Genomic DNA, 21523 nt, shown 5'->3' with positions numbered 1-21523 from the left:
CTCAGTACCTTGATGCAGTGGGAAAGACTGAGCACCTTGTGGTTAATCCTACTGTCAATTCAAAGAATATGGCTGATTGGCTCTGGCAGAGAACACATTCCGTTCTCTTTACCAGATGGACGATAACACCACTAAGTAACAGGGAAGTAGGGTGGAAAGGGGAAGCATATAAAAATATTCTAGGGTCAATCCTCACAAAATGAGGAATTTAGGTTTAGATTTGTAGATTTCCATATGCAACTCATTAGGATTACCACTTAGTACTATTCTGTAATTTCCCTTGTAGTTTTTAAAATCTCTCCTAAAACACTCACCTTGCCAAGCAAGCAAAATGCTTCATTTTTATAAATTAATTATGCACACTTTTTCTGTTCAAATGAAATTGGACCTACCTTTCTGTGCAAGAAGTTTGCATTTTTGTAAAATATATCAACTCTCATTGGTCAATTTATTTAGAATTAGAAATGTCATTGAGAATAAAAGATTTATGGATTTCTTAATTAACAGAACAAGTTTAGCTAAATATAAACTCTGCACTAAAGTTTTGCAGTGGCACAATACCATCACAATACAGAAGCATTTTTTAAACTATACAAAATTCCAAAATTGAAAATAACGTTTACATTTTCTTTATACATTAACATATAAAAGATCTCATTTCATGAGGCATCCAAAAGAATCATAACATCTCTACAACTATCTCTGAAAATTCAAATCTGGAAACAATTTATTACACTGAAGCTTTACAAGACTATTAAACAAACAATCCAATAACCACTTTTTACAGGATTAACATTCCAGAATACACTTGGAGGCATTTTTAAAAAACAGTTCACAACACTGGTTATCTCATTTGTTATCAAAATCTTTTTATTTATATATGTTGGGTATTGTTGAATAACCAGTTATCTAAATTGAAAGTTGTGCAAACAATAAAAAATGGAAAACCAATATGTTATCAGTCATTTGTATAAAATATCAATTACAGGACTTTTTGCCCTGTATGGAGGGAAAAAGCCATAGCAAATATGTTCCTGGGAATTTAGCAGTTATGTTTTTCTATTCCTTCATTAGACTCCTTATATAAGTTATGATAAATTAAACATTCCAAAAAGGTATTAACTGATTTATAGAGCAGCCAGTATCCAAGTGTACATCTATCTATTCACTCATCTATTTTCTGTCCATATTCTGCTGCTGTTTCTTAAGGTCAGGAATATACATACTGCTTCACCACACTGTAGAGTAAAGTCTGAGATGGTGACTCTCAGGTAATAGAACTGTAGCTTTCAAGAACAAAGGACTGCCATACAGCCACTGATTTGTACCATTTCCTCTTCATTGTCTTCAACACATCAGTAAAGCCATCTGCATGAATTAGGCAAAATTTACCCAAACTTTTAAAAATAAAGTTGATATATTCTTAGTTGAAATTGCATGAAAGCATATTCATATACTTCCAGTTTAAAATAAAAATGGTAGTTACTAATAGAAGTTAGCTCCTAGCAAAACTACTGTATGTATATAACAAATGGAAAAATCTAATGTACGCAGGCCAGTAATGCTGGTTTCTTAAGAAGCAGTACAGTTTACCTAAAATGGCCTTTTTAGAGGTTTCTTTTCCCTTATCTCCCCGCAGTTAGGATATTTGGTGAAGCCTATGTTAAAGAAGAGGATTTCACAGAATTACATGCTGTACACTTGAAATAGACATCGTTTTCAGTCTCTGTTGGTGTTATTGGCTGCAAAGGCATGTAAATTTCCCATCTGGCTCAGGCCACTCTGAATATGTGCAACATGGATCTCAACATTATTCTGAAAACAACTAAAGAAAAGAAAAAATATGAGATTTAACCATTCTAAGACTCAATTTATTAACTTATCACACCTGAACATGACTATAATGAACACCAACTGCTTTCAAGACAAGGTATGAACATAGGAAGTAGAAAAAGTTTAGAAGGGCCAACATGCCAGAGAGCAATATCTCTTTATCAAATTCTGTTACTGTAAAAGAAAAGAGCAAAAAACATTATCTGGGCTACAGTCCTATGAAGCCAGTAGAAAGGTTCCTATACCTACATGCCAGTGTATAGGTTTTGCATGATTGAAGTTCACAGAAATATATGAATATTGTGGTCTCTGATGATGAAATATAAAGAAGGAAATCCTCAAATTATTTAAATCCGCTGCAATGTGTGATTTGTAATTCTGCTTATAATGAAGTTTGGTTAAGAGTGGAGTTTTTCCAAAGGGGAAAAAACTGCTATAATAAAGGATGCCACCACTGTACTATGTTCTATGCTTTGGATAATTTAGAATACATTTACTAGTTGAAAAAAAAATGATAATTTTTCTTTTAATATTTAAATTAGGGCTGTTCATTAATCACAGTTAATTCACACGATTAACTCAAAAAATTAACTGTGATTAAAAAAATTAATCACGATTAATTGCACGGTTAAACAATGGAATACCAACTGAAATTTATTAAATATTTTTGGATGTTTTTCTACATTTTCAAATATATTGATTTCTATTACAACAAAGAATACAAAATTTACAGTACTCACTTTATAGTTTTATTTTGATTACAAATATTTTTGCACTGTAAAAATGATAAAAAGAAATAGTATTTTTCAATTCACCTCAGACAAGCACTGTAGTGCAATCTCTTTGTCGTGAAAGTGTAACTTACACATGTAGATTTTTGGGTTACATAACTGCACTCAAAAACAAAACAATGTAAAACTTTAGAGGCTACAAGTCCACTCAGTCCTACTTCTTGTTCAGCCAATTGCTAAGACAAACAAGTTTGTTCACATTTACGGGAGATAATGCTGCCGGCTTCTTATTTACAATGTCACCTGAAAGTGAGAACAGGTGTTCGCATGGCACTTTTGCAGCCAGCGTTGCAAGGTATTTACGTGCCATATATGCTCAACATTTATATGCCCCTTCATGCTTCAGCCACCATTCCAGAGGACATGCTTCCATGCTGATGATGCTCGTTAAAAAAATAATGCCTTAATTAAATTTGTGACTGAACTCCTGTTTTACCCACATTCTTCCATATGTTTCATGTTATAACAGTCTCGGATGATGACCCAGCAGATCTGACAAAACGCAAAGAAGGACTAATGTGAGATTTCTAAGGATAGATACAGCAGTTGACCCAAGGTTTAAGAATCTGAAGTGCCTTCCAAAATCTGAAAGGGATGAATTGTGGAGAATGCTTTTAAATGTCTTAAAAGAGCAACACTCCGATGCGGAAACTACAGAATCCGAACCACCAAAAAAGAAAATCAACCTTCCGCTGGTGGCATCTGACAGATGATGAAAATGAACATGTGTCAGTCCACTCCGCTTTGGATCGTTATCAAGCAGAACCTGCCATCAGTATGGACGCACATATTCTAGAATAGTGGTTGAAGCATGAAGGGACATATGAATTTTTAGCGCATCTGGCATGTAAATATCTTGCGATGCTGGCTACAATAGTGCCATGCAAACGCCTGTTCTCACTTTCAGGTGACATTGTAAACAAGATGTGGGCAGCATTATTTCCTGCAAATTGTAACCAAACTTGTTTGTCTGAGTTATTGGCTGAAGTAGGACTGAGTGAATGTGTAGGTTCTAAAGATTTACATGGTTTTATTTTAGAATGCAGTTATTTTTTGTACATTATTCAACATTTGTAAGTTCAACTTTCATGATAAAGAGATTGCACTACAGTACTTGTATTAAGTGAACTGAAATATGCTATTTCTTTTGTTTTTTACAGTGCAAATATTTGTAATAAAAATAAATGTAAAGTGAACACTGTACACTTTGTATTCTGTGTTGTAATTCAAATCAATATATTTCAAAATGTAGAAAACATCCAAAAATATTTAAATGGTATTCTATTATTAACAGTGTGATTAATCAAGTGATTAATGTTTTTATCGCTTGACAGCCCTAATTTAAATCTTCTTTAAAAACAATTACATACATCAATAACTACTTGTTCAAATTAAAGATACATTTTGAAAGACTGAATGGCAAAGGAGATTCTAGTTTATTCTGGATTAATTTAAATATACATTTTAATATTCTTTTTATATCTACTGAAGTTAAGTAGCCATTTTCAATAGGACTATTCCTATAAGAACTGCAGAATTAGACTCAATTATATAAATACATAAACATTTCAGCTCTGAAGTATATTAAGAATATGTAATCATGAAAGATGCATGTAGGAAAAAAATATGTATGTATCATTATTAAAAGTTAATACCTGATATTGGAAGAATCTATAGAATTCTTGATGTCATTTAATGAATCTGTTAGTGATTTAAATTCAAAGGAATTCAGGTCACCTCCTTCTGCTAGACACTAGAAGAAATTAAGAAACAAATATAGAATTGAATCTACAATTCTACTACATAATTTTAATTTCTATTCAAATACATGTTTTGACTTAGTTCAACACAGAAATTTGACTGATGCCTATGGGTTGCCAGGGCTTTAAAATGTTGTGTATTGTGTGTGAGGAAACATTAGAAATTTTTAGTAAACAATTTACCTTAATCTGGAGTAATATTGCTGTAAGTCTAGAGATCAGATCCGTCAGGTTTTCATTTTCCACACAAAGATGTCCTGTTGTTGATGCATTTGCTTGTCTAACTATCTCCTGAGCTTCTTCTTCACATCGGCGCCTCAGATCTGTTGGCTGGTCTGCAGGCTGGAGGCCTTGATCTGGAGCAAGCTACACAGATATAATTAGAAGTAAAGATTAAGGGTCTGATTCTACAGCTGGTGTGCATGTGAACTGGTAGTCAACTTTAAAGGGAGTTTCATAAGTGAAGAGCCTGCAAAAATAACCAGGCCCTCATACTGTTAACCAAAACTGTCCATTGACATCAATGAGAGTTACTGATATTCGGAAAGAGAGAGGTGAAAGCATATATGGCCCCAGTTACTTAAAGTTTGGCATTTGTCTCTAAATGGTCCTTTTCTATATATGAAATTTCAGTTGACTTATTTATATGTTAAACACAACGCCAAATAAACTAAGAGGTTAGCAACATATTACCTCATAACAGTACTGTTGAACCTTATGCAAAACTTTGTTTAGGTCCTTATTCAGTTGTTCTAGATCTAGAACAATAGTTGCATATCTTCTCTGAAACTCAATGCTGATGGGCATAGAATAGGATTTCTGTGAAGAAGACAATAAAGCATATGAAGTTTATAAATCACAAACACTATACATCTGTATTTACTAAAGTTGCACTTTACTATCTAGATGCTTCCCTTGAATGACTAGTATCATCTTTATCTTGTCCTTCTTGTGAAATTTTAAGTAGAGAATTTATACACCAATCCTTTTCACCCAGATTTGTTCTGCTATTTCTCCAAAATACAAATGACTTAGCTCAGTGGTTTTCAACCTTTTTTCATTTGTGGACCCCTAAAAAAATTTCACATGGAGGTTTGGACCCCTTTGGAAATGTTAGGCATAGTCTGAAGACTCCCAGAGGTCACTGGACCACAGGTTGAAAATCACTGTTCTATGGTAACAGTAACCTTCTGTGGACCTCCTAGACATAGTCTGCAGACTCCCAGGGGTCTGCGGACCATAGGTTGAAAACCACTACTTAGCTAAATGAATGTAATTGGCTTATTCATTGCTTAGATAACTGTGGCAAATACAACTTTTTTTTTTTACAGTCCTCAAATAGGAATAATATACTAAAGACAAAACCTCTAAAGAACACTAACTGTTCCCTTAAAAAAAATGAAACTAAAAATGTACAATTGTGGGTATTAGTTACCCCTGTTAAGAAACCCTCTGCATTTTGTCATTTAGAAACTAGTATTATTGCCAGACACTAATGTACTAATTTAGGACCTGCTTTGAGTTTGGTTAAACAGTTCCACTTACTAAATATTAAACTGGTCACTAACTTACAACATGGTCACAAAAGGATTCCCCTTTAACCAAAATCAAAACCAACCATGTCACTCTGTTTCACTTTAACCAAAAATTATTGTATCAACATTAGTTAATTGATAAAATCTTTAAAGAATTCACAAATGTATTTAAATCTGTATATTATTTTGGTCATGTTCAAGAGAGGCAAGTGTTTGAGAAAATATTTTTGATTAAATGAAATACATTTTAAAGGCAGAAACTGACTGAAGATGGGATAAGAACATAACCCCTGGAAAGATATCACCTCCTGTAGTTTTATCAGAATAGCCATGAGCATTCACAAAAGTTACTGTATAAGAGGCTTATTTACAAAGTAATGAATAACAGAGGAGATTCAAAATATCTCATATCCCTATCTAAACTAAACAGACCTAAATATATCAATTTGAATATATATTCTTGTTCCCCTTCCCTCCTGTTGCTTCTTTGTTTGTCCTAATATTCTTTATTTTCCTTCTGATGCTTCTCATTTCTTCTTTCCTCATTAAGTTTAATTTGTGATTTAGTATTTAAGTTATGTTCATATTTTAAGGCAGTCATCTTCTTGTAATGAGAGAAGGCTTTCTGTAATCCCAACCTGTTTTATAGTTTATTTTTGTATAAGTGTCATACTTAGACTTTTAGTTACATTTTTAAAACAAACTTTTAAAAAGCGACATTTTTCAGCATTAGAAATTTGTGACAAACTTTATATGTAATTTATTTTAATCCTTTTTTTGCTATAGTTGCATAGATTTTAATGATTAATCTGTACAGCTGAAACAATTTTCTTTAAAAAAATTAAGAGAAAGCATAGTTAATGCACAGGAGAGTGAAATAATAATGCCAGCATTGAAGAATGGGATGTGGGTATGGGCTAGGAGAAAGGGATGGTGGACATGAGAATGGGGAAGCAGAGAATGGAGAGAAAGAGTGAGCATACATGTGCCCACAGGTGGCCACGGTGGGCAGGGAGAAGAAATATTTTATCCATATTAAAAACCTTAAATGCTTTGTGAAAAATTTTAAACACTTAGGTCTGGGTCCCCAAAGGGACTTAGGCGTTACAATGCAGAGCACTGCAATACTTAACTTTTAGGAACCTAGCTAATCGTAGGGATAACATTGTGATCACCAAAACCTGAATTAGGTGTCTAGGCTCCCTACACAATGCAAGTGGAGTGATAGGTGGCCTAGAATGTGGTATACAAAAGCCAGCATGCTAGGTGGGGAGCTGCCTAAGCTAGCAAATGAGAGATGCTAATGAGAACGGTGTATCCTCAGCCCCTCTGCATACCTCATATGCTGGGCCTGATCCAGGAGGCATGCTCAGAGGCTGCTTAGATTTACACAAAACAACTGAAGGAGGCCCTCCCATATAACCTATAGGGCAACATATAGGGTCTTCACCTAGAATGTAAGAGAGCACTAGTTCAAGTCCCCACTCTGCCCTCATGAGGAGAAGGGATCTGCCACCTCTCAGGCAAGTGCCCAAACCACTGGACTATAGAGCCATTCTCACTTGCTCTCTGGCCCAGTTAAGATCTAATTATTCAGCTAAGGTGAAACAACTTCACCAGACAAGACTGAAATAGCCCCACATCAAGATATCCCATAGTCCAGTGGTTAGAACACTCCCTTGAGAGGCTGTAGATACTTGTTCAAATCCCTTCTCCATCAGGCAGTGGGGTGACCTAAGCCAGTGGTATCTCATGTGAATACCCTGACCACTAGCTTAAAGCTTAAATGGGAGCTGCTGCTCCTCTTCCAGATCATCATTTTGTGTGGAGTTAAGCAGTCTTTGTAAGCTCAGGAAGTTTTATTTAAAGATAAACACATTTTGAAAATGTTGATCATAGTGTTTTGCATAAAGTCATACCCCAGGCGGGAACAGAACCCAAACCTGTACTTTAACCACAAGATAATCCATTCCTCACTGATTATTAGTACTACTGTCTCTGTTTGTATGAAGATTATTTTGATTGTAGCAGATACCTATAAAACAGGTTCTATTTTTTTTTTGATTGTAGCAGATACCTACAAAACCCATTCAAGAACTGAAAAAACAACATGTTTTTACCAGCTTTTCCGCTTCTGTGTTCATCTCCCTTAACTGCTTGATGTGCTCCTTCTTAATCATAAGGATTTTTGATAACCTAGTCTATAGACGAAGAAGAAATTTTTTTTTTAGGACAAACATCTTTAAACAGTTTTAAAATGAACGATAAAATTATTGAAAAATAGACACTTTTTGCTAAAAGTGTAAAGATATTTCTCAGACTGACTACAAATTAAGATGTATGAATTAAATATATTTTTTTCCACAGAAATTATAAACAGTACTTTCAGGGAGCCTTACCTCAATGAAGCCAAAGCACAATGGTTGAAATTCCCTACACAAAGACTGAGTAAATAGGATTCGTGGACATATTTTGAGGATGAAGGGAACAGAATCCTTCCCTCCCTAAGGCCTGAAGATATAATATAGGACTTCTGCACAGCAAGGCTGAGGATGTAATTATCGTGGGCTACAGTAGAGATCAGCTGTTTTGCCATCGCCTTCCCCATAAGGTTTTTAGCCTGTTGATGGACTCACTTGTCATGTCCCAGACTGGACACAAACCCATTGTGTGCACTCCTGCAACAACAGCTGAAACACAACATGGGTTTGTAGCAAACAAGAGGGCTCTGGAGGTTTTTCACTTCTTGGGCTCTTCCTTCAAAACAGAAGTGCTCTGTATCTGCTGCATTTGGGGTGTAATGTGCCCATAGAAAGGGCTGCTAGATTTTGTCCAACATGCATCTTATTACTTGAAGTGTGGATGTCACCTGGGACCGATGGGTGTAATCCTAGTGCCACTGCAGTAAACAGGAATTGTGCCATTGATTTCAATAGGGCCAGAATTTCCTCCTGTATGATGAGGGTACCTATACCAGAATTCAGTGCAATTGGGAACAAGGTATACTAGAATTTTCGAAGTGATATGTTATAATTGAAGACTAAATGAAAATTAATACTAAACAGTTTATTATAGAAACTAGCTACTTTCAGTTCCCAATTTCATCTGATGAAGTGAGCTGTAGCTCACAAAAGCTTATGCTCTAATAAATTAGTTAGTCTCTAAGGTGCCACAAGTACTTCTTTTCTTTTTGCGAATACAGACTAACACGGCTGCTACTCTGAATTACTCTATATTGTTTGTAATATCTTCTGAGAAGTTTGAAAAACATGCATTTTTTCCTACCAATTTTGTATTTTCCTATTTGTTTTACACATCCCTCCTCTCTTTCCCCCCTCACCATTTAAACTAGAAGTTAGATTTATTTCCTTGCATTTAATTTACACTAGTGAGGAAAACATGCACAGTTCTGGGAAAATACTGCATTAGTTAACATGCTCCCTCTACTGGACATGCAGGAGCACAGTAAAAAAAGTCATTTCTGTCTAAATTCTGTTTTTATTATGTCTTAATTTTTAACTCTTCCTCAAAAAAAGAAGGATACTGTTAATCATTTGGAAAACTAGATTCTAACACTGCTGACAAACTGGGACCCCATACAAAGGGAATCCCATCCATCAGTTTTGAACTAAAATGTAATATATTTTAAATTGAATCCAGTATCCCCAGAAACATTTAATCTTGTACGCGAGGATAAAATATTTTCATGATTTTTGTCAGTATTCCATTTAGCTTGGATGTAAATATTAATGTACAAGAGATGGTCAACTGATATAGCAAATTCCTTTTGGAGTTATCATTTCTCTAATATGCATAACTTTGTCCATTATAAAAGAGAAGGTTACTCACCTTGTGCAGTAACTAAAGTTCTTTGAGATGGTTGTCCCTGTGGGTGCTCCACTTTAGGCGTCTTGGCGCCCTGCGCTTACAATTGGAGATTTGTAGCAGCAATGCCCCAGTTCGCTGTGCACGTGCAGCAGCCTTCTTTCGGTGATCTGAGCGGCTACCTCGCATGTGCAGCCAACTGACCCCCAGTTCCTTCTCTATCCCAGAGGATCAGCATAAAACTCCGAAATAGAGGGGAGGAGGGTATGTAAAGGAGCTCCCACAGGGACAACCATCTTGAAGAATCTGAGTTATTGCATAGGGTGAGTAACCTTCTCTTCTTCTTCTTTGAGGAGTGTCCTTGTGGGTGCTCCACTTTAGGTGACTATGGAGCAGTACCCCTTGGTGGAGGGAGGGGCTTCTGTGTATCATTGAGGGTAGATAGCACCGAGAGTCTGAACTGAATGTCAGCAGAGGAATGTTGTTCCAGGGCATAGTGTTTGGTAAACGTGTGGGCCAAGGCTCAGTTAGCTGCCCTGCAAATGTCTACAATGGGTACATTATTAAGAAACCCTTCTGACGTGGATAGCTCTCTGGTAGAGTGTGTACGAATCCCAGCTAGAGTTGGGATAGCAGAGGTGGATATAGCCAGAATTCCACTTAGATAGTCTTTGTTTGGAGATGGCCTCACCCTTCAATCACTCTGTGACTGATAGAAAGAGATGTGACGATTTTCTAAATGTCTTTGTTCTTTCTAGGTAGAAGGCCAGAGCTCTACGGACATCGAGTGTGTGAAGGGATGCCTCCCTGGCGTTGGCGTGGGATTTTGGAAAAAAACACAAGTAAGTAAATGGGTTGGTTTAAATGAAATGAGGAGGCTACTTTAGGTATAAATTTAGGATGGACTCTTAGGATCACTTTATGGAATGTGGTATACGGCGGGTGTGCCATTAGGGCCCCTAGTTCCTCAACTCTTCTTGCTGAAGTGATCGCAATAAGGAAGGAGACCTTCATCGACAGATGTAGCAATGAGCAAATTGCAAGGGGTTGCCCATGAGGGTACATAGCACAAGGCTAAGGTCCCATATAAGAGTAGGGTGTTTTAGGGGAGGGAAGATGTTGGTCATGCCCTTTAAGAATCGTTTAGTTGTGGAATGAGCAAAGATCATGGTTCCATCTACCTTATCATGTAGTGAGGTGATAGCTGCTAAGTGTACCTTTACGGAGCTATTGGAGAGGCCCGCCTTTTTAAGGTGTAATATATAGTCCAGGACTCTGGGTAGAGGGGCAGAATGAGGAAACATATGGTGAGCCTTGCACCAGGTGCAGAAACGTACCCACTTATGAGCACGTTTTGTGTGTGCTTGGTTTGCGACTATTCAAGAGAATGTCCTAACCTCCTCAGAATAATCCTGATCCAGTCCCATTAGCCATGGAGTAACCAGGCCTTGAGGCGGAGAACCACTAGGTTGGGGTGAATGACATGGCCGGCGTCCTGTATCAAGAGGTGAGGAAGTTTTGGAAGGGTTTGAGGAGGTTTCACTGCCATCTGTATTAGGTATGGGAACCATGTCTGTCTGGGCCATGTGGGTGCCATGAGTATGACCCTGGCCTTGTCCTGTCTGATTTTGTGTAAAACCCGGCTCAGCAGAGGAGTCTGCGGGGTGGGGGTGGGGAACTGCATGTACATTAGTGGTGCTTCCCATTCTGTGAGGAGGGCAAAATTGCCCAGTGAGTGGTGCCCGAGCCCTTCTCAGGAGCAATATTAAGGGCATTTTGTATTGTGAGCTGTTGCAAATAAACCCCACTAGTTGAATATGGGGGTTTGGTTGAATATTAAAGGGTCAGGCAGTCCATCTCCCACTTGTGGGTTTGTGAGAAGTGTCTGCTCAGATGGTCTGCTATGGTGTTCTGAAGTCCTGGAAGGTAAGCTACAGAAATGTCTACTTGTTGAAGATGAACCATTTCCATAGGTGTAGTGTCTCGATGCAGAGAGGGTATGATTGAGCTCCACCCTGTCTGTTTATATAAAACATGCAAGTTGTGTTGTCCAGGAGGACTCTGATGGTATTGTTGCAGATAAGGGGAAGGAAGTGTTCACATGCTTTTCTAACTGCTCGGAGCTCTAGAATGTTTATGTGTAGGTTGGTTTCCGCTGCAGACCAGCGTCCCTGGATGGTGGTGGTGTTCGGATGGGCTCCCCATCCCACAAGGGAGGCATCTGTGGTGATTGTTATAGTGCGAACTTTTTGTTGAAATGGGACTCCGAGCAGATGTTTTGTGGTTGCATCCAACACTTGAGGGAGTCCTTCACTCTGTGGGGCATAGTGAGCCGTTTGTAGAGAGAATGCTTGTCTGGTATATAGCAGGTGCAGAGCCAGGCCTGTAGGCATCCCATATGCAGTCTGGCACGTTTGACTATGTAAGTTGTAGCAGTCATATGCCTAAGGAGTTGTAGACAGGCCCTGGCCAATGTTTGGGGGCTATCTGATATTGTTATCATCAGCCTGGTTAGGTTGAGGAATCGCTGTTGGGGTAATCTCACTTGTGATGAGAGGCAGTCGAGATAGGCCCCTATAAACTCTAGTTGCTGGACAGGGACCAAGGTGGACTTTTGGACGTTTATTTGAAACCCAAGGTTGGTGAAGAGAGTTATAGTGGTTTGTGTAGCTTGTACTGCCATCTGCTGAGTTGGTGTTCTTATGAGGCAGTTGTCCAAGTATGGGAAGATCATTACCCTAGCCTGTGGAGGTGAGCTGCAGCAACAGCTAGGACTTTGGAGAATACCCTTGGGGCTGTCGATAAGCCAAAGGGTAGTACCTTGTATTGGTAATATTGATGGCCTAGTGTGAAGTGCAGAAATCGTCTGTGTGCTGGAAGAATGTTGACAGGAAAGTATGCGTCTTGTAAGTTGAGGGACAAGAGCCAATCTCCTTTCTCTAATGCCAGAATTATGGTTGCCAAGGTAACCATTTTGAAGGGCTGTGTCCTTATGAACTTGTTGAGTGTGCATAAGTCCAGAATGGGTCTCCAGCCACAATTCTTTTTCTGTGTGAGAAAAATAAAGGGAATAAAACCCTCTTCTCCTGTGTTGGAGAGGTACTATTCCCATGGCTCCTACTTGCAGGAGATGGTTTATTTCCTGCTGCAACAGGGTCTCGTGAGATGGGACGCTGAAGAGGGATGGGGAACGTGGGTGGGTAGGGCAATAGAAATAAATGGGAGAGAGTAACCCTTTTGGACAATTTCCAGCACTCATTTGTCTGTAGTTCTTTGGGTATATAATCTGCCCTGTTTTTTCTTGTGGTCGTTCTTGAGTCCTTTAAGATATTGTGACAAAGCTCTGACTTTGCTTCTCTAGGTCCCGTGTTTCATGGCGGATTTCGCCAGCCTCAGAGGCTCACTGTGACCCTCCACATAACCCTTCTTTCTCTAGAGACAAGGGTCACAGTCTACTGAGCCATTTTCATCATAAGCCAGCGATGGAGGTGAGGAGAAGTTATCCTTTCTTGCACAGTCTCTGTTGTCTCCCAGTCTCAGTGATTAAACAGGGGGCAAAGATGTGTGTGGGGGCGGAGCCCGGGCCCACCCTCTACTCCGGGCTCCAGCTCAGAGACCCTAATAGTATCAGCTATGGTAATTGACCTTTCAGAAACATGACATGTACAATTCCCTGGGCTACTTCCCCCACAGCAGCCCTCACTTCCTCAAGCTCCACTTCACCCTTACCTCAGGGCCTCCTTCCTCGTGCCTGATATGGTTTGTACTACGCAGCCTCTCCAACAGCACAACTTCTTCCCACAGCTCCCGACATGCACACCCACCTGACTGACTGGGAGGCTTTTAACTAGTTTCAGCCAGCCCCGATTGGCTTCAGGTGTCCCAATCAACATAGCCTTCTCCCTGCCTTCTGGAAAGTTCTTAATTGGCCCCAGGTGTCTTAATTGACCGGGAGCAGCTTCCATTTCACTTAACCTGGTACCAGGGATTTGTTTAGCCTAGAGCTAATATATCTATCTCGCACTACTTTTCTATAGCCATCTGGCCTTGGCCTTGCCCCGTCACGTATCCCCCCCTCTGTTCAACACCACAGAGTTGGGCAACTTGGGACACCAGGCAGTATGCTCGTGACAGACCATCAGCGTTGCCATGGTGGCATCCAGCCCTGTGCCGTATGCGGAACTGGAATGGTTGGAGGGTTAAGAACCACCTGGTGACCCTTGCATTCTTTTCCTTATTCCGCTGCATCCACTGGAGGGGTACATGGTCCGTCACAAGAGTAAATTGCCGGCCTCAGAGGTAATAACGTAGTGTCTCCATAGCCCATTTGACAGCAAGGCATTCTCTCTCAACTACTGCATATTTCTGTTCTCTTGGGAGAAGCTTTCCGCTTAGGTAGAGGATTGGGTGTTCCTCTTCTCCCACCATTTGCGACAGAACTGCTTCCAACCCCACCTCGGAAGCGTCTGTTTGTAAAATAAATTCCCTGTTAAAGTCTGGGGCTATGAGTATGGGGTCATTACAGAGAGCCATCCGAAGGTCTGTAAATGCCCCCTCTGCTGCGTCGGTCCACTTTACCATGTCTGGACCTCAGGCCTTCACCAGGTCCGTTAGGGAACTTGCCCTAGTGGCGAAGTGGGGAATAAACCATCAGTAGTAGCCTACCACGCCTAGGAACACACGGACCTGCTTCTTTCGGGTCGGCCAGGGCCAGTTTTGAATTGCCTCTAGCTTATTCGGTTGAGGCTTCACTATACCCCTTCCCACAATATATCCCAGGTACCTAGCCTCTGCTAGCCCTATGGCGCATTTAGCAGGATTAGCAGTGAGGCCAGCCCGCCTTAAGGTGCGCAGTACTGCCTCAACTTTCTCCAAGTGGGTTCCCCAGTCTGGTGTATGGATGATGACATCATCTAGGTATGCAGCTGCATAACTAGTATGGGGGCGCAGCAGCTTATGCATGAGACATTGGAATGTGGCTGAGGCCCCATGTAGCCCAAAAGGGAGGATGGTGTACTGGAATAGCCCATCCGGGGTGGAGAATGCTGTCTTTTCTTTAGCTTCTTTGGTCAGAGGAATCTGCCAGTGCCCTTTTGTCAGATCCAGTGTAGTCAAGAATCGGGCACTACCCAGTCGCTCAACCAGTTCATCAATGTGTGGTATGGGGTATGCATCAAACTGGGATATTTCATTCAATCGGCGAAAGTCATTACAGAATCTCATGGTACCATCAGGTTTAGGCACTAGGACAACTGGAGTGGACCACTGACTGTAAGATTCTTCAAAAACCCCTAATTCTAACATTTTTTTTACTTCGGCCTTGATTTCCTCTCTTTTGCTGCTGGGATTCGGTAGGGTCTCAATGTTACCTTGGCTCTGGGGATCGTGCAGATATGGTGATAGGTCTCAGTCGTCCGCTCTGGTTTTGTAGAGAACACATCTCTGTTGCGATTAACCATGTCGGCTGCCTCAATCTTTTGGATTGGCGTCAAGTCAGATGATATCCTCACTTGCTCATGAAGTTATCCTCCTGGGGAAGGGTCTCCTGCATAACTAAGCATGCCTCTCGATCATGCCAAGATTTTAGAAGACTGATGTGGTAAATTTGCTCCGATTTCCGGCGGCCTGGCTGCCGCACCTTGTAGTTCACCTCTCCCACGGCTTCGATTATTTCGTAGGGTCCCTGCCACTGGGCCAACAGTTTACTTTCTGCTGTGGGCATCAGTACCATCACCCGATCCCCTGGTTGGAACCGTCGAAGCTTTGCTTGGTGGTTATAATGGGTTCGTTGGGTCTCCTGTGCTCTCTCCAAGTGTTCCCGTACAATGGGCGTAACTCGGGCTATCCGATCTCTCATCTGCAGTACATGCTCAACTATGTTCCTTCTGGGATTTGGCTCCTCTTCCCAGGCTTCTCTGGCTATATGCAATATGCCCCGAGGGTAGCATCCATATAGTAGTTCGAATGGAGAGAAACCCATGGAGGCTTGCGGAACCTCACGGATGGCGAACATGAGGTAAGGCAATAGGGTATCCCAATCTTTCCCATCCCAGCTCACCACTTTCCTGATCATGGCCTTAAGGGTCCTATTGAACCTTTCCACAAGGCCATCTGTTTGTGGGTGGTATACAGAGGTCCGTAGGGCTTGTACATGGAGCAATGAACAGAGATCTTTCATCAACTTGGATATGAAAGGTGTCCCTTGATCAGTCAACATCTCCTTGGGTAGCTCAACCCGGGCAAAGATCTGTACTAGCTCCTTAACTATTGCCTTGGAAGCTGTGTTACGCAAGGGAACAGCTTCCAGGTACCGGGTTGCATAGTCCAGTACAACAAGCACATGTTGGTGGCGCCGAGCTGTCTTCTCTAGGGGCCCTACCAGATCCATGGCTATCCGTTCGAAAGAAACCTCTATTATTGGAAGAGGTATCAAAGGAGCCCGCAAGTGCGGGCAAGGGCTATGTAACTGACACTCCGGACAAGAGTTGCAGTATCGCTGGACATCTTCATGTATTCCTGGCCAGAAGAACCTCCGCAGGATCCGTGCCTGGGTTTTCTCTACCCCAGGTGTCCTCCAAACAGGTGACTGTGGGCAAAACTCAATATGGCTTTTTGATGTTTTCGTGGCACCAGAAGTTGTTGTATCTCTTGCTCCTGCATTTGCACCACGCGGTACAGGAGATCTTTCTTCACTATAAAGTAAAGTCCGGGACCCCAGACATTCCCATCCCCGGGTATCCCATCGATCTCCGTCACTTCTTTCCTGGCGTTATCATATCTAGGGTCCTCCGCCTGGTCCCGCCCAAAAGTCTCTCCCCCGGGACTAACCTGCCCAAGCTCCCAGGGGCCGGCTTCTGCTTCTTCCAATGGCTCGCCGCCATCATGGCTAGGGGCAGCTTCTGGCTCACCTTCTGTGGTGGAAGTTTCTCTGTTGGTTGCTCGCGTCCATCTGCCTACTAGGGAGGTCTTCTGGCCCCGGGTCAGGATCCGGGTTTCCAAGGCATTTGCGGCCTTCCTCTCTTTTTTTGTCTTCCAGGTTTTTTGGGGGGCTGAGAACAGATCCTGAGAAATATCAGCGAACATCGGGGGTTGACATTCCCCCGGTGACGAGTTGCTGTCCTCAGGGTCCCCACCTCCCTCCAGCCTCTCCGGGGGGAGTAAATTATCAAACCCTGGATAGTCCCCCCCAATGACTACAGGATATGGGAGTTTAGGGAACTATGCCCACGATCACCTCAATGGGGTTTGCTTGAACCTCTATCTCCACTGGGATGGTGGGGTAATGGCACACAGCCCCATGCACGCACGTCACTGCTACGTGTTTGGCTTGTAGCAGCTGACTGTTTTTTACCAGCTTACCTGATGTGAGGGTGATAGCACTCCCAGAGTCCACAAGCGCTGTAGTCTCTGCTCCATTTATCCTCACTGGCCTGGTGTAATTATGCGAGGCTAATGCGACCCCCACGAGGTAGATAAGGGGCACCCAATCCCCCAAGTTACATTGCATAGGCTCCTTGGTGCTGGGACACTGTGCTGCTATGTGTCCCCACTCCCCACAGGCATAACATCTATAATTGCTTTTAATCATTCCACTATCCAGGGGATTAGGGGGTTTAGTCCCAGGGTTCCCCCCACTCAGGCCAATCCCTTCCTTCTGGGGTCCCGGCTGGTTTTCGGCCCCCTCTTCTTCCACCTAGGACTCCCCAGGGGTTTGGCTGCACAAACCTTCAGGGTTGAGATCGGGTGCTTGCTTCGAAAGGGGCCTTCCTTGGGTAGTCGGGTCAATTCCCTGGCTGTCATCAGTCTTTCTACCAGTGTGATCATCTCATCGTACGTGGACGGATCGTTCTGGCCTACCCATTTGCGGAGATCTGGCAGCAGTCTCCACATGTAATGGTCTATGACCAGGGTCTCCAAAATCTCCTCCGGCCTGCACACCTCGGGCTGTAACCACTTCCATGCGAGGTGGGTCGAATAGCTGGGACCCTTGGGAGTTTGTTCTCCTGGTATTTCCACTCATAGAGCCTCTGGGCCCTTACCGCTGCCGTTATCCCTGATTGTGCTAGGATCTCTCCCTTCAGACGGGTATAGTCAGTGGCATCCATGGCAGGCAAGCCAAAGTAGATCTTCTGAGCCTCTCCACACAAAAAAGGGGCGAGAATGCTGGCCCACTGCTCCTGGGGCCACGCCTCACGCTGAGCAGTCCTTCTGAATGAGAGGAGATATGCCTGTACGTCATCTCCTGACGTCATCTTTGACAGACAACCAGTGGTCCTCAGGGTTCGCATCCCGTCGGACCCCCGGGCCTGGGTGGTGTGGATCTTCAGCTGGTCCACCACCTCTCTCAAGAGGGCACAATCTTGGGTCGCCAGGCTCATCAATAATTGATTGGTTTCCTGCTGTAGCCGCATAGACTCCTGTTGTGCCATTGCCTGAACCTGGGTGGCCTCTTGCTGGGCTGCCGTGGCTTGTACCAGAGCTCTTACCACCTCCTCCATTGTGGTATAAAGCAAACAAACAAAAACCAAACCAAAACAAAACAAAAAAATTGAAAACCCCAGTGCACTTGTTTTTTTTAAACCTCTTTCTTCCGCCACGCTGTAAACGAAATCTCACTCCTGACATCAGTTGTGACAAAGCTCTGTTCTTGCCTCCGTGGGTCCCGCGTTTCCTGGAAGATTTCGCTAGCCTCAGAGGCTCACTGTGACCCTCCACATAACCCTTCTTTCTCTAGAGACAAGGGTCACAGTTTACTGAGCCATTTTCATCATAAGCCAGTGACGGAGGTGAGGAGAAATTATCCTTCCTTGCACAGACTCTGTTGTCTCCCAGTCTCAGTGATTAAACAGGGGGCAAAGGTGTGTGTGTGTGGGGAGCCTGGGCCCACCCTCTACTCCGGGCTCCAGCTCAGGGATCCTAATAGTATCAGCTATGGTAGCTGACCTTTTAGAAACATGACATGTACAATTCCCTGGGCTACTTCCCCCACAGCAGCCCTCACTTCCTCAAGCTCCACTTCACCTTTACCTCAGGGCCTCCTTCCTTGTGCCTGATATGGTGTGTACTACTCAGCCTCTCCAACAGCACAACTTCTTCCCACAGCTCCTGACATGCACACCCACCTGATTGACTGGGAGGCTTTTAACTAATTTCAGCCAGCCCCGATTGGCTTCAGGTGTCCCAATCAACATAGCCTTCTCCCTGCCTTCTGAAAAGTTCTTAATTGGCCCCAGGTGTCTTAATTGACCGGGAGCAGCTTCCATTTCACTTAACCTGGTACCAGGAATTTGTTTAGCCTAGAGCTAATATATCTATCTCCCACTACTTTTCTATAGCTATCTGGTCTGGCCCCATCACAGTATGTAGAGATGCATCTGTGTGTTCCACAAATACTTTTTGTCCCTCAAAGGGCAGGTCCTCAACTGTGGCTTGTACTTTCCTAGGAAATCCGGAAAGGTGGAGCCATGATGCTCGATGCATGACCATCGATGTGGTGATAGAACAAGCTGCCGTGTAGCGGAATCAAGGGAGGCCTGCAGGGCTGTTTTGGCAATTAAGGAGCCCTCTGCAATGTTAGCTTTGTATTGCTCCTTTGACTCCTCCGGCATTTGTTCAATAAAATATATGTCATTTTATTAAACAAGCTGTAAGTGTATTTCGCCAACAGAGCAGAGTAGTTTGCTATGCAAAATTGCAGAGAGGCCAAGGAACAGGCTTTGCATCCAAAGAGATGAAGCCTTTTCCAGTCTTTGTCATAAGGAGTGGTTTTTGACTAGTGCTGTTTTCCCCTTTGGTTTACTGCCCATATGACCAGTGAATTTGGAGCTGGGTGAGTAAATAAGAACTCAGCCCTTTCGCTGGTACATAATATTTTCTGTCTGCGTTTACAGGAGGGTGGGTCAGTGGCAGGTGTCTGCCATATTGTCTTTGCAGGATCCATTATAGCAGTGTTGATGGGCAGAGCTATCTTTGCTGATGGGGATGCCTGCAAGATGTCAGTAAGTTTGTGCTGGGTCTCTGGCAGCTCTGCTAAAGAGATGTCCATGGATTCTGCAACTCTTTTGAATAAGTCCTGGAAGGACTTAAATCATCTCCTATGGTGAGAGGCAGTGGCATAATTATTTTGTCCTGGGGCAAGGATGAAATATGGGCGAGCAATGTGTCGCCTTCAGGAGCTTCTTCTGGCTCTTCTCCCTCTTTCTCCTGGGCCTCCGATGGTGGTGAGTTCGTGGGTGAAGGGGACCGGGTAGCCCTTGATGCTGGTGGGTTGTGGGGTTTAAGATTTTGGGCTCTGTAGATTGCCCGTGTGTCTCAGTATGGCCAATTGGGTGGCATAACAACGGGCGGTGACATCCATGGTTGTGCCTGCCAGCTTTGCCCTTGCATAGGTGGCTGTTGGTGAGAGGATCCCGATCTTGGGAAGAGATGATGAGGGATATAAAGACCTGAATCATTCTCTTCATCCTCATTACCAGATAGCGTAGGTGCATATCCACTAGGTGTGCCTATTCGGCTTGATCCTGGTCTGACTAGGGTACCAGTGTTGCCGAAGAGGGGGTTCCTGGCGTGGAGGAGATTGCCAGGTCCGCCTGTCCGGTAAAGGGTTGCAGTACTGGGAAGCTCAGTGCCATGGATGGCAGCGTAGTATGCTCTGACGGTGCAGAGGTCGTTAGGCCAGGGGTTCTCAAACTGGGGGTCGGGACCCCTCAGGGGGTCATGAGGTTATTACTTGGGGGGGTCACGAGCTGTCAGCCTCCACCCCAAACCCCACTTTGCCTCCAGCAGTTATAATGGTGTTAAATATGTTAAAAAGTGTTTTTAGTTAAAGGGGGGGGTGGGTGGGTCGCACACAGAGGCTTGCTATGTGAAAGGAGTCATCAGTACAATAGTTTGAGAACTACTGTGTTAGGCTGTGTATATGCAGCAGGTGGTGCCATTACACTAGCCGGTGCTGAGGTGTTCTTCAGTACTATTGGCGCCAAGCTAGGGAGCTTAGCTTTAGCTCGGAGTCAGAGCCTGGCTGTGTCAGTACCTTGGGTCCTCGGGATGTCTCGGTACTCGACATTCCTGGTATCTCTCGATCTGACGTTCTTGTTGCTGTTAGTACCGGAGAAGATTTCTTTCCAGGAGACCGCTTCTTTTTAGGAGGATCTCTCTATGGTGATGTTTGGTCGCTTACCGATGTTTGGTCGCTTACTTAGGTGCAGTGTCCTTAGACACAGTTTGTGTGGAGCCCTTGTCTGAGGCTGCTGCTGGAGACCATTGGCCAGGAGGAGTTCTGGACTCTGGGTTGGAGGCTGGCCTGAGGGATTTCTCCATCATTAATAATTTTGGTTGGAGGTCCCTGGCTTTCAGTGTCCTGGCAGATAAATTCTTGCAGTGTGGACACTTCTGTGGTACATGGGTTCCCTGAGACAGCAGATGCACTGAGTAAGATCATCCGATACAGGAATTGATAATGCGCAGGGCAGGCAACGTTTAAAGTCGGGGGAACCAGGCATGCCTGAGAAGGTCCAAGTCTATAGAAAACAGTCATAGTTCAGTCACCATTGGCGGGGAGACCCGCCGGTGGCGGAGGGAAGCAAACTAAAAAAATTTTTTTTAAGTGGGTAATGATGGGAAAATGGAAGAAAACCAACAAATAAGGATAAATGAAGATGGGAATATAAACAATTACAAAATAGATGGGGGTGCTGCTGTTGCTCTGATTCAAGCCAAAGGAACTCGGGGTCGGTTGGCTGCGCATGCAAGGTAGTCCACTCAGAGCAGCGGGAGACGG

General features: G+C 43.0%; 2 protein-coding genes across 5 annotated transcripts in view; both read right to left on the bottom strand.

The window, feature by feature from the left end:
- Positions 1 to 420: 420 nt before the first annotated feature.
- LIN9 (lin-9 DREAM MuvB core complex component) overlaps positions 421 to 21523 on the bottom strand; it is a 63231-nt gene continuing 42128 nt past the window's right edge. For 3 of the 4 annotated variants that reach the window (XM_038394581.2, XM_038394583.1, XM_038394584.2), the window contains 5 exons: positions 8040 to 8120; positions 5078 to 5203; positions 4568 to 4750; positions 4280 to 4377; positions 421 to 1825 (listed from right to left, as the gene is read on the bottom strand). In XM_038394581.2, coding sequence (XP_038250509.1) covers positions 1720 to 1825; positions 4280 to 4377; positions 4568 to 4750; positions 5078 to 5203; positions 8040 to 8120 — 594 coding nt within the window. In that variant the 3' untranslated portion in view covers positions 421 to 1719. The remainder of the gene's footprint in view (positions 1826 to 4279; positions 4378 to 4567; positions 4751 to 5077; positions 5204 to 8039; positions 8121 to 21523) is intronic. The other variant, XM_038394582.2, reaches the window with a different exon arrangement.
- On the bottom strand, positions 8127 to 20509 carry LOC122459484. The gene is made up of 2 exons (XM_043511669.1): positions 19103 to 20509; positions 8127 to 13071 (listed from the first exon to the last, which is right to left on the bottom strand). The coding sequence occupies exon 2, from the start codon at positions 13001 to 13003 to the stop codon at positions 11978 to 11980; it is 1026 nt and encodes a 341-aa protein (XP_043367604.1). The 5' UTR covers positions 13004 to 13071; positions 19103 to 20509; the 3' UTR covers positions 8127 to 11977.

Source organism: Dermochelys coriacea, chromosome 3, assembly GCF_009764565.3.
Source record: "Dermochelys coriacea isolate rDerCor1 chromosome 3, rDerCor1.pri.v4, whole genome shotgun sequence".
Lineage (NCBI taxonomy): Eukaryota > Metazoa > Chordata > Testudines > Dermochelyidae > Dermochelys > Dermochelys coriacea.
This window is presented reverse-complemented; position numbering and strand designations above follow the sequence as displayed.